General features: G+C 35.2%; 1 protein-coding gene across 4 annotated transcripts in view; it reads right to left on the reverse strand.

Annotated features, from left to right (window-relative positions):
* Positions 1 to 13,543, reverse strand: part of CSMD3 (CUB and Sushi multiple domains 3) — a 613,333-nt gene that overhangs the window by 260,631 nt on the left and 339,159 nt on the right. For all 4 annotated transcript variants that reach the window (XM_042035930.1, XM_042035929.1, XM_042035928.1 and 1 more), the window contains 2 exons: positions 1,868 to 2,050; positions 389 to 715 (listed from right to left, as the gene is read on the reverse strand). In XM_042035930.1, coding sequence (XP_041891864.1) covers positions 389 to 715; positions 1,868 to 2,050 — 510 coding nt within the window. The remainder of the gene's footprint in view (positions 1 to 388; positions 716 to 1,867; positions 2,051 to 13,543) is intronic.

The raw sequence follows: 13,543 nt of genomic DNA on the forward strand, positions 1-13,543 counted from the left end.
TATTACAAATGTTCACATCTGAACATATGAGTTTTCAAGAACAACAGTTTTGTACAGGCAATGGTGGTGATTAATATTATGTGGCACAAACTGCGCTGTCAGCAAATTTCGTGAAGTCTTACTATACAATTCAGAACTGACCTGACTTACCAGTCTTCCAAACACTCCTATCCCAATGATTTCTAAAGCCATAAATGAGAACTATATACATATTTTCAGCCCTAGAACAGTATTTGAGCAATAATCTAAACACCTAAATTAGGAATATTTAGGTATATAGAATCTGCTTGAAGGTGCATTACCATAGAGTCATTTTTAAATACTTATGCTTATCTCCTGGACTGTATGTTGAAAACAAAACAGACACACAAGAAAAAAAAATACTCACTGTTATAAGTGATGTTAAATCCGCGTCCTGACATTGAATGGTCAGCTTGGAATTCCAGACGCAAAATATGACCATTACTGGTAAGATGAGAAGGAACTTCAGCACCAGTAAATGTTCCAATTATGGGGGAATCTGGAGAGTCGCCATCTTTAACAGCAAGGAAGTCAAACTGAGATTCCAAGTCAAAGTCATTAAAGGAGAGATGAATTCGGCTCCCAGGGCCTGAAATTATGGTCCAGATACAGTTTAAATTATTCCCATATCCCTCTGGATAATCAGGTGAAAGAACTGTTCCCATCGGTGCAGTGAAATTGGAAAGACAAGGAACTGCCAAAAAAAGAGAGATAAATTAGATAACAGAATAAAACACTTCAATAAGGACTGTTCTAGTGCAATGTTTTTGCAAAAGATCTTAAAACTTGCTGATTGCTTCAACTGAATAATTCATTATTTGTGGTGATATGTGAATCTGGAAAGAAGGTTGTTGTTTCCATCTTCATATTCCCTTCCTCTCAATAAAACTACCTCCCAGGCAGAGCCCACGAGAAATAAAGAACATTCTTGTTGCATTGGAAATCCATGGCAGTCCTTACAATTTACCCTTGATAACAATCACTTGGCACCACTTATTTTCTCTTGTAGAGAACTATTTATATGAGCAGAGCTCCCACTGAGCACATTAAAGGGGCAAAAATGTCAATAGTGCCCTTATCATTTATTGTTCATGCAGAGGCCCAGGAAATTAAGACGCCTCAAAGAGACAAGAGGTGTTTTGTTGTTATCAGGATAATGTTATGTTCAACCAATTCAGTTAAGCCATATTAAATTGAGTTGCAGAGATGAAAGGAACTGATTGCACTCTGAATATATGTGATCCATACTATTTTTGTGGAAAAGTTAGGAAAGGTGCTGCCATAAATAAGTATCACAACGTTGTATTTACTTACGCTATATAGCACAACTTATGCTATATACTGAAAATGTTTTACTTATACTATATAATGCAACTCGAAGAGAACTATAAATATCTGTGATAATTTAAGTTCTAAAAGGTATTCATATATAATACATGGGGAAAGTGTAAATAATTTAAACCCTTTATTTCAATTCACAAACTTCTAATCTAAGGAAATATATTAATTTATAAAACGTGATATCAAAATTGTATCACACATAATTTACATCATAGAATCAAAAGAATCCTACCAAACAAAAAAAAAAGCCAATAATACACCACTATATCAAAGCACACACAGACAACTGGTTTAAGAGAAAAAAAATATTTTAGCAGTTTTAGAACTTGTCCCTTGGGCATGTACATTAGGCAAACCTGCAAAAAAAAAGTAAATTCATCCCATCAGGAGAGTTAATTACATTGTACTAATTCTAAAATCAGTCATACAAATGATGACCTGTAAGTAAAAACTTATCATAATGTTATGCCTCAAAAATAATAAGAAGAAAATATTTGGTACATACAAATACAGATTGGTATGTTTGCAGACCACTGGTTGTTTTCTTGGCAAATGATAGATTTCTCTCCAATTAATTCAAATCCAAACTGACACTCAAACCTTAAAACATCACGATTAGAAAATCCATCCCCTTCTCTGATACCATACAGTGGTGTTCCAGGATCCCCACAGCTTTCTTTTTCAATTTCTGTTGAAATAAATAAGGAATTTATTTATAAATAATAAAACAAACTTGCTGCATGTATATGCTGACATGTAGAAAATTCTAAGTAAATTAAAATCATCTACATAAGACCAGTTGTCAGAATGCACCAGTGAGTTTGATTCTACACCCCAGCTTCTTAAGGAAGAAATTCTGCAATAAGGAATCCCACCAGGGGGAATAAGTGAGTGGTCATGTTGGGCTTAGTTGTTGGCTACAGTTAAACCACTAAGATGGGATTAGAAAAAATCAGAATCTTTATGTTTATAAAATACTTGAAAATTAAAGGATATGAGGAAAAGTATTTATACCCTGTTTTATTTCATGAAATTTTAAACAATAATGACATTAAATAAAATACTGCTAGTAGAACATGAACTCTTAAAAGTAGAAACAGAGACCAGGTCCCCAATGTGTAAATACTGTCCACATTGCAATACAGCTCAAATTGAGGTACCAACAATACAGCAAATAAGGGAGTGGTGGCACCAAAAGAATTGCCCAAATTAAAAAGGAGGCTAGACATAAATACATAGGTATATATACATATTCCCATTCTGTGAGGTGGGTGATGTGCCCAGAGCCCTTGCCAGTGAAGCTCAAGGCAAAAAACCTTTAGCTTTCTCCTTGTTAGTTGTAACCAGACCTTCTGTTTTGCTCGTTATTTCAGGTACAATTTCTTTCATCTTCCTTTGTTGTCTTATGTACCTAAAGAAATCCTCGTTATATTTAACGAGCCAGGTTCAGCTCCAGCTGTGCCCTGACTTTCTTGATCCCCCATCAGAGACTTCCTGGATGGGACCTCAGGAGGTCTTTAGGCTCCTGTTCATGGCAGACTCAGCTCTGACCCAAGACCAGGTTGCTCAGGGATTTATCCAGTTGCATCTTGAAAACCTCCCACGATGAAGACTGTTCTGAGAATCCTGTTTCACTTATTGACTGTCTGCATGGTAAACAGAAGTCTTTCCTTATATCTAGTCTTGTTCTAACTTACGTCCATTGCATTGTATCCCCAGCCTTCCATCCTGTACCAACATAAAGAAGCTGCCTCTGTCTTCCCAAAAACCTCCTCATAGATACTGAAAGGCCAATATTAGACCCTACTTCTACAGCTCCCTAAGGCTCTCATCACAAGTGGGCAAGTGCTCCAGCCCCTGTTCACCTCCACAGGCCTCTGCAGAACCTACTTCAGTTAATCGGTGTCTGAAAACTGGATGAACTGGTCTTCAGTACAGTATGACCAATTTACTACTACCTTCTATCCTATCATCCAACCTATAGGGGTATTTTGTAGGGAAGGAATGTTTGTTTGGAGTTTTTTTCTTTGTTTTGCTAGGGCGTTTGTTTGTTTGTTTGTTTTTTGGTTGCTTTTCTTTTGGTGTTTTGTTTTGCCTTTTTGTTCTAATCAGTTCTCTCTGACAAAATTCTTTCATTCAAGTCAGGACACTATGTTCACATATCCAACTCTGGATGAGTGGACAAACTGAAAAGCTTTGGTAAGTTTGAGGTAGGCAACATCCACTGATGTCCCCTTGTCCAATGATCAAGTAACTTATAAAGGATCTATCAGCTTGTTCAGGTGTGGTTTACCCCTAATAAATTATCTGCTCACAATCACTTTCTTCCACATAACAGAAAATGACTTCCAAGAAGACTTGATCTGTGTTTTCCCCAAGCATTGAAATTTGCACAGGCCAGGCTTTTGTTAAAGGTCATAAAACTTGTGTCCAGTCTTTACGTATCTCTCCTAAGTTTGACAAACTGCCAAAGATGATAGGAAAGTGGCCTTGGACGGAGGTTCACCAGTTCTCTTAGCACCCTTGGATGCAGAAACTTGTAAAGAAAATATTGTGCTCCAGATAAGAAACTTATGAATACACTCATCTACAAGTAGAGGAAACAGGATACATAAGCAATAGAAATTCAGAAGAAAATTGTTTTTTAAGTTGTCCAGTCCAAATACCACATACTTCTTTCATGAGAGATGCTAACTATAAAAAGAATAGAAGCCTTAAAAGAAAATTAATTTATTACCTGTTATGACAGCAACAAATATCCCTGTACCATAGTTTGAGGATTTCTCTTTAAAGTTCTTGCAGCTATTTTTTTTTTTTTCACATTCCCATATATGATAGTTTGAGTACAAGGAAAATAAAACCAAACATAAACGAAAAATAGCAAGTGTTTTGATTTTAACAAACAATTTTTCTAGGGTAATATTTTCAGCAGCATACACTTGATTTCTCAAAGCTTTCCGATATTAAGGTTCTAAATACAATTAAAATGTGATAAGAAGCAAAGAAAGAACATTCCATTTTAACAAGAAACTGAAAAAGAGATTATTTTAAAAAATACTCCATGGAGTTTTGAAAGGCTTTATTATTCTGTTTGGCTAAAGAAAAGTCAAAAACAACAAAAGAAAACCATTTAATAAAAAGCACAAAAAACCATGAACAATTCTTACTGTTTGTTTTTTTTTTTTCCAAACAGTTCTAGGAAATGGTTGATATAATTCATCATTATAAAAGGATAAAACCAGGTTCAATTTATCCTGAGCTCACAGACCTCAAAAAAAAAGCTAAAGCTGTCCCGAAGAAACAACATAAGCTATCCCAAAGAACACACAAACTCACTCTACTGTCTTCAAGTTTTGTGAGACTATTATATCAAACCTACAGAACTGTTCAGTTTTTAACGGCCAAAGAAATACAAAGTTTTCCTAGGCTGTCCTGGTAGATTAATACTATTCTAAGTGTCTAAGTAATTTCATATTTCATCTGGGAAAGCAAATATATTCTATAAATAAATGTATTCTATAAACTAATTCTCCAACAAGTGACTACATCATTTCATTTAATGTAGCTTTCTCAAACAATATATACTAGGCAGTAAATGTATTCATGCCTACTTCAATTTACTCTCTTTTGGGGCTTCTATTTTGATGTAGCTGGGAAAGGGTTTCCATGTTTTTTCTCAAATTTGACAAGATACATAGCTGACAACACCTATCCCTTCTAGGACTTAAAAGAACTGGTTCTGCATTCAAAAATTATTAGGCAGAGTAAAATAATTTACAGGAGCTAGTTGGAAAAAAATATCCTATGTGATTGGTGCATTTGAGAGATTACATCCACAGTCTTATACTGAATTTGCTTTCGTAAACAAAATCAAGTTGAACAAAGTGTTATATGAAGAATGGATTTAAATGAATTAAACCATCCCTAAACCCCATTTGTATTCACTTACATTTATAGCAAATATTTCCTTCATTACTTTAAAACTTTCCTGAATGCATTGCTTGCAACACTTTTATATAATTTTTAAATTTTGTATTACCATCAGTTCATCTCTGGATTTGAAACGGACTATTTCTGTCATTACTTAATTTTCCAAAGGAGCAGAAATTATAGGGTTTGATTTTTGTTTTGTTTGGGGTTTTGTTGCTGTTTAGTTTAGTGGATTTTTTTAATTGAAGAACAAATACTTTTTAGATTTCTTTAGAGAATGTCAATAAACTTCCTTTAAAACAGACAGGAAAAAAACAAGCTGCTTCCTGAGCTTTTGTCAGATAATCACATTTTAAAAAACTTGATTTTAGGAAAGTGTATTAATATTTATTTGAATTCATATTTATTTTAATTCACTAAGGAGTAAATTGTATTCACATTTTTTTAATGCTAGTTCTACCGCTTGTGTTTCAGCTTCCCTGCGCTACATATTTGTTTCGAAAATTCCTAAGTAGTTAGGTTCAGAGCCTGACAGAGCCTCTCTTCTTGATAAACTCATACTAGTCCCTCACTGTAAATAATTCATTCATGATAAATGGAAATAATTTAGTTGTTTTAAGATTAGCAGAAACCCAGTAAATTTTAAGACAGCTTAATTATTAATGCCATAACTAAAACTTAAAAAACCCCACAACTATAAAATTGGAAATTTCAGCGTGAGGCACCAAATGGTGAAGAGAAATAGAAGGCATATGGGCTATTCTCCTGGAACATAACTTGAAAGCCTATCAATAAAACTGTGTGTAAGAGTCCACTGCTTAGTTTATTTGCTGGACTAAAATTTTAGTAATTATAATGATCTCTTTCATATAATGCAAATGTAAAAAAGGTGCAATTCACAGCAGAAATTGTTATAAAGTATATTTTAGTGGAAACACTATTTCTATAATATATTAGTGTAAGCGTTTGGAATAAGTTTATTATATACATAGGGTACCTCAAAAATTCAAAAATAAATTCATTGGTTGAGCTCATTTTTGTATTTTATTTTACATTTTGGTTACTTTTTAGTCTTACCTATTGGTTTGTGCCCTCTTTTACAATTTATTCTGCTTTTTGAGATTTGCACTTCATGTTAGCTACAATAGGAGATGGCTAGGATGGGTATTTGCTTTCCTGTGATCACTACCACTGTGATGCAAAAAATTAGGATTGCTATTTGTGCCTAAGGAAAATACAACACCTTATGCTAATATTATTTCTGTTAAATAGTCCTTATTTCCTTTGTAGCCTTATAAAAAGAGGAAAGGACCTCTAACCATAAATAAAATTTGTTAAATATGTTAACAATGAATCAGGCATGTTTTTTTTGTGTTTTAAGGTTTTTGAGACAGAAAAGAAAATCCATTTTTTTTCAGAAATTATTTCACAAAGAAGGACATTAACAGTAAAAGGAGGCATGATTTCTGGTGATGTTAGAAAGCTATCTTTTTTGAAAAGATAAACTCCTGTTGAAACTATTTAGGATACTAAGTTTGGAAACAGCTGTTATCCTAAATAAATCTGTACAGTTTGCAGTTGCACAGCACTGAATTAAGTTAATAATTGTCAAAGTATTTTCTAACAAGAAATATCTAGAAAACATATCAGGTTAAGGGAAAACTGAAAGAATAATATAAAGAAAATTAAGATAACCATCTCCTTTCATTTAAAATTATCCTTACATTACTTTTGTGTATCTCACTGAAAGATTTTGCAGGTTTCTAACCAGTGATGTACTGAAGGGAGAGCCCCAGGCTACAGTAGCCCCTAGTACAGAGATAGCAAGATAGGCATGTTCTTTTTCTCTTACCCTTTCTCTTTGTGAAAGTCAGGCTCATCTTGGAGGTGACTAAAGGGGGCCTTGGGCAAAAGAAATGGTCACTTACTGCACAAATGCATTTTGACAGAATCACACTGGAGTTAGGGTGTGAAAGGTAACTCATCTATCTTTCCCTTCCTGTAACTCAGGGGTAACTAAAAGATAAGAATGTGATTCTTATAAGGAAAACAATTTTGGAAGAAAAGAGATCACTGGTGCACACTAGAAAAGTACACCACTGAAGACTTGCTATCACTTCAGCAGACATTCAAAATCTATAATCCTTCAGGGAAACACCAGGCAAAGACCAATCACTCTTTGCTTTAACAGCATCTCAGACTAATGCCCATTATCTATTTTACTGACCGCATCAAAGGAAATTTGATACACAAATAGATTTGTTTAGTCATTAGTAAAAGAGCATTTGAATTCATTACATACTATTTCTTGAAGCAAAGAATACTGGATGAACTAAATCCTAGTATGTGAAAAGAAAGAGTTCAAGTATTTGATTCAAAAAGGACAAAGCTTGCTGTTTGACATTTGAATTTTTTATGCAAAAGCTACAAGCATTCGCCACCGTATATTGACACGCTGACATTTTGCAAGATAATGCATAAAAATCTATGTAATCCCACTTTGAAACATCATGGTATGTACAATTTCTATACACATTACTGCATACATATATCTAACTTAGTTGTGAAATTGTTATGCTAATGTTACCAATGCAGGCTTTTCTTATTCAAAAAGTTAGAAAAATATACCATCATATATTTCACAGAATCACAGAATAGGTAAGGCTGGAAGGGAGCAGAGTGAGTCATCTGGTCCAACCTCCCTGCTCAAGCAGGGTCATCCCAGACCACATTGCACAGGATTGTGTCCAGACAGTTCTCAAATATCTCCAGTGAGGGAGGCAATTTGTCCTTCCCCATGAGGAAGCAACAGGAGAGACAACGTATGGTGAACTGACTGTTCCTCGGTGCCACTGAGAGGGAGGAGGGATAAAGTTAAGCCCAAGAAGAAGGGAGAAGTGGGGAGGAAATGTTTAAATATTTAGTTATTTATTTCTCATTATCCTATGCTGATTTTGATTGGAAGCAAATTAAATTAATTTCCCCAAGTCAAGACTGTGGTGCATGTGATGGTAACTGGTAACCTGCCCGTATCTTAACCAGTAAGCTTTTTGTTATATTTCATCTCCCCTGTCCTGCTGAGGAGTGGAGTGATAGAGCCGCTTTGGTGGGCACCTGACATTCAGCCAGAGTCAATCCACCACATCATCTGTCGTATCTTGAAAATTCAAACTTAAATATTGAGGACAAAAAGGCACTGAAAAAGCAGAAATCAGGACAATAAAAATTAATAACTTATGAATCAAGAACATATATACTTCTCAGTGTAAATAAGGATGATGAATAATGTAAATTACACCATTTGTCTTCACAGTATGTACACTCAAAACATATAATCTTAAAAATACATAGCAGGCAAACAGTTTTTGACCAGTTTCAGCAGTCTTAGCCTATGCTTACCAATTTACATGGTAATAGATTGGAGATTGTTTACATTTATTTGTAATAGGGTTTAAGTATTGCTGTGATCAGTAAATAAACAGAAATTTGAATCACCTAACGGATGATGCCTTCTCCTAAATATAATATTTGTATGTATCTTCAAATAAAAGAGACAGTTTTATCTATTACCTATTACTGTTAAAGTGTGAATATTTTTATAAACAAAGGATGGAAATACATTTGCGAGAGAACAAAGTGTCTATTGCCATGTGATATTCAGTTATATTTTAAAGGTTACCAGTACCCTTATTTCCTTCTAATGATCAGATTTTAATCAACAGATTTCATGTCTTTGGAAACCCAGATATATATAAAAAAATGTTCACCTTAACCACTACTTTTACCCAGAAAAACTAGTGTGATTTTCTTTCCCTCAATTGTGACCACAATAGGTTTTATATTTATTCTCTTTTTTTCTTCCTTGTTTTCCTAAAAGATAGGAAAGAAGACTCTTATCTAATGAATAGTGTGGCTATTTTTTTAGCAATTGGCAAGCGTGAAGATAGGGAATGAATCTTACATGTTTTTAAATACAAACGGGATGGAACAATGCTGCAGCCAAATGATGAGAAAACTCCAGCTGTGCCTGACTGCTCCAGGTGAGAAAGAGACCCATTACAGTGTTGCAGCACCTTCTCTGTGCTCCTGGGTCCCATTACAGAAGAAACAGATATGCAAAGGGAGGAAAGGAGCTGAGGAGGAGGATTTAAGCATACAGTCTTTTCCCTATATGAACTCATGAGATGTTTAGTCTATAATGTGTTATACAGAACAGCCATTCAAGGGTATAGTGTCAGTTCTATTCTGCCTAAATTCTATGGGGAGAAAAAAATCTATAAAAGAAGAGTTGTACTTTTCCTACTGTGTAGGTGGTGATAACCTTCTTCACCCTTGCTGAATTGTGCCAACTGCCAGGGTACTTCTCATTTCCTGATCATATAAATTGATGAGCCAGAATGTGAATATTTCACAAAGAAAAAAGGGGGATAATTAATTAAAGGAGGATAATTTGTCTAACAACACTCATGGGAAAGTTAGATGAGGTTCCTCTGAGAATGAAGTAAGAAAATAATGGCAGACACCATTAGAAGTAATATTTTATGTATATCACAAGTGCTCAACATTTCTAGTATAAAGAAATCAAGTTACAGCCTTCCTCCACGAAAACAGATTTTCCAGAGGGACATCAGTTATAGCAACATGATTTTTATTGCATAATTTATCTGAAGTTTTCTATTACTAGCATAAAATATTTCATAATTATGTTCTGTTACATATTTTAGGTACTTATAGACTTTATGGATATATTCCTTCTCTTCCTATTCAGGACCATGTTCCATATCTAAAGTAGAGTTATTTACTACTTAGCCAGCAATAAGCTGGCCCAGCTAATGAATGACCCCTCTGGGGCTTTAAATAATAGCCACACCTCCAATAAAATAAATTACTCTCTTAATTTAGGTTTAGAAAATGAACTGTTATGTAGAACACTATCAACACAGACAATTTAATAGCACCATGGGACTTCTCATTCATAAAAAAATTCACAAAAACTGGGGTATTTCCTAAATTTCTGTTGACATATTGCTAAATCACGTCTTGTTAATTCCAGATTTGCTTGCAAAAACAGCTGGTATTTTATCACTTAAAAAATTTTAGTTTAAGTTTTGAGAATGAGCAACAATGTTTGTATTCCATCTATGCTGCCTCAAGAGATTTCTGTTGCCTTCATAACTTTATTGTCCCAAACCCTGTCAGTATGGTCTTTCTTCTTCAGACATATTGATGTAATATTTGCATTGTTTCAGTATAATTTTGATGTCAAGATGCATGGCAAGAGAGACATTGTGTTCTTCTGAACCTGCAGTGTGTATATATGTATTTTTACATTCCTCTTTGCCTATTCAATCCCCTTTGCTTCCCAAACACTGTAGCTTTTAATTAATCACACCTTTCTTCTTCAGCTAATTTCCCTCTATCAAGGATCTAGAAAATGGTTTGGAAAGAGGCAGGCTACATTTGCTTTCATTAACACAGCTACTTCAACCTGGAGCAACTATATTGGGGCATAGTTAACTAATTCAGGATGACTTTTCCTTAATGTACTTGACTGTAGCTGGACCAACGATGGATCACCAAATAATTAAGAAAGTTTCATGTAACTTTTTAAATTTAAAGATTAAAATACAACTGTACATTCTAAAGTGCTATATTACATATTTAAGCCTCAAAAAATAGTTTTGTTAAAGAGAGAAAACATCTATGAATTTCAGCAGCTCTCCCTTAATACAACTTTTAATAGCAGACAACTACATTGCTAGCTTTCTTCATGAAACTACAGATATACATTGCTAGCTTTCTTCATGGAACTACAGATACTAGGCACTCTCAAGGAAAAATAAATGGAAAATAATACTGAGGAATTTTATCTAAGTCTGCAATCCTTTGCATGAAAAGTTTCAATGTGAATACACAGAATATCCCTTGGACCAGTGGTTACTGCTTGGCCTGTCAAAAGGGAAAAAGAATGTGAATGGGTAGTCACCATATGCAGAAATGTCTGAAATAATTTTCAAGGTAGCACTAAGCCTAAAATCCATTTATTAGCAGTTACATAAATTATATAATTTCTGTGCCTGAATCATCTTTATTTAAGTGGTGGGGCTTTTCTCGTTTTAAAATAAGAATGGTTTCCTTCCATAGACTAAATAAAATGTAAGCATGTTGTTAATCATCATAAAAAAACTGAGCTGTAGAGAATGTGGTCCTTTGATGTTTACAAAATATTCTAGGTTATATAAGAACATGCAATACACTATTTTAATAATATGAGGAGTAACAGGAATCTCATTTGTGTCACTGATGATTTGACTAAGGCCTTTCACTCCTCTTTAGAAAATCTTTAGGAAAATAAAATGTTTCACTGGACTAAATTGCTTAATCTCCAACTGTCAGTATGCTTTTGAAGAACATATAAATGAAAATTAACTAATTCAGGGGATTTTTTTCTGGCACTATGGGAGTCAGCATTGTACAGAGAATTTTGATCCTTTTGCTATGAATAGTGCTCTTCTTTTTCATCTTTAATGGTAAATGTGTGCAGATAGAAGTCCAAACTCAAGACTGTTGAAGCTATAATGGAGAATGTATCTCTTGATACATACAGAGTTGGTCTGTGACAACAGTGAATCTATTTGCAAATAGCGTGTTATCTGTAGAACCTTTCAAGTCTGTTGATCAAGGCAACCTGCACCAGCTCTGCAATTCTTCTTTAATGGCAGTTAATAACTTTGTCCTCTGATACCTTAAATAATGGTTCCCTGCATCATATTCTGAATATACATGTGACTATACTATACCACCAAGGTTTTAATTTGATTGCAACTTTATAGTCACTTAAACTTTTTCAGTTTTGCTGAACTAAACATCTAGGAGGGAAGTAATACTGTTAGTTCCACCTTGCTTTTGCCTTTTTCAGAAGGTCACACAGAACAGAGCAAAAAGGAAAGTCTCTAGATAAAGAGTTACCAAGACTTATTTATATGGCTTGTTTTCTTTCCCAAGCTTCTGGTCCCATGATCCTTCAACCTGCTTCTTTCTAGTTTGATCAGTTATTCCCTTCTGAGGCAAGGTAACCATATCTTTCCAAAAGGAAGCTACAACAGACTAAAACCAAACCCACAAAAAACCCCAATCCCAAAACCCAGAATACTGTTCTCTGCCAAACACACACACACAAAACTGTTCCCAGATCAACTCTATGAACACAAAGCAGGGTTTGCTCCAACAAAAGTCATTTCTTGTGTTTTTACTGGGTTTAGACAGCAAGGTTTTGGTAGTCAGGGGTCTGCAGAAGTGACCTCTGTGAGAAGGGGCTGCTCCCATGTTGGACAGAACCAGCTCTAAGAAAGACCTACTTCTGGTCAAAGTTGAACCCAACAGAAATGGTGGTGCCCTTGTGATAACATATTTGAGAAAGAGTAAAAAAATGCTGCAAAGCAACTGTGGCAGAGGATCAGTAAAAGTAGGTAAGAAACAGCCCTGCAAACACAAAGGTCAGAGAAGGAAGGGAAGAGGTGCTCCAGGCATCAGAGCAGAGATTCCCCTGCAGCCCATGGTGAAGACCACGGGAAGCAGGTTGTCTGTCTGCAGCACATGGAGGTCTCTGCTGGAGCCTGTGGATGACCCCATATTGCACCAAGTGGATAAGCCCTGAAAAGATCTGCAGCTAGTGGAGCAGTCCATTCCTGAAGGACCACACCCCATGGAAAGGACACATGCTCTAAGAGAACTGCAGTTGATGGGAAAGACACCACAATGAAGCATGAGGAGGAAGGAGTAGCAGAGACCAAGTGTTATGAACTGACCACAGTCCCCATTCCCTATTCCTGATCCACCCTTACTGCTTGGGTGAAGGAGAAGAAGAGATGAGAATAAAGGAGTGAAGTCTGGGAAAAAGAGGTGGTGGAGGAAATTTTTTAGGTTTGTTTTCACTTTGCACTACTCTACTTTGTTTTTATTTGGCAATAAATCAAATTAAACTTCCTCTAGTTGAGTCTGTTTGTGAAAGTAACTGGTAAGTTTTTTCCCATTCTCATCTCAACCCATGAGTTTTTCATCTTATTTTCTTCCCCTGTTCTGTTGTGGGGGATAGTGGGAGGAGCCTTGTAGACCTATTGCAGTCAGACAAGGTTATCCAGCACAGAGATGCCTGTAAATTTTCTCTAAACCTGGTTGTTGAATGTAGACGTTTTCCAAGTTAGAAATAGAGTGTTTACACACCCCTTAGCCCCCAAAAATAAACTAATAA

Source organism: Corvus kubaryi, unplaced genomic scaffold, assembly GCF_017639235.1.
Source record: "Corvus kubaryi isolate FWS band 111438036 unplaced genomic scaffold, C.kubaryi_AGA036_p1.0 37385, whole genome shotgun sequence".
NCBI lineage: Eukaryota > Metazoa > Chordata > Aves > Passeriformes > Corvidae > Corvus > Corvus kubaryi.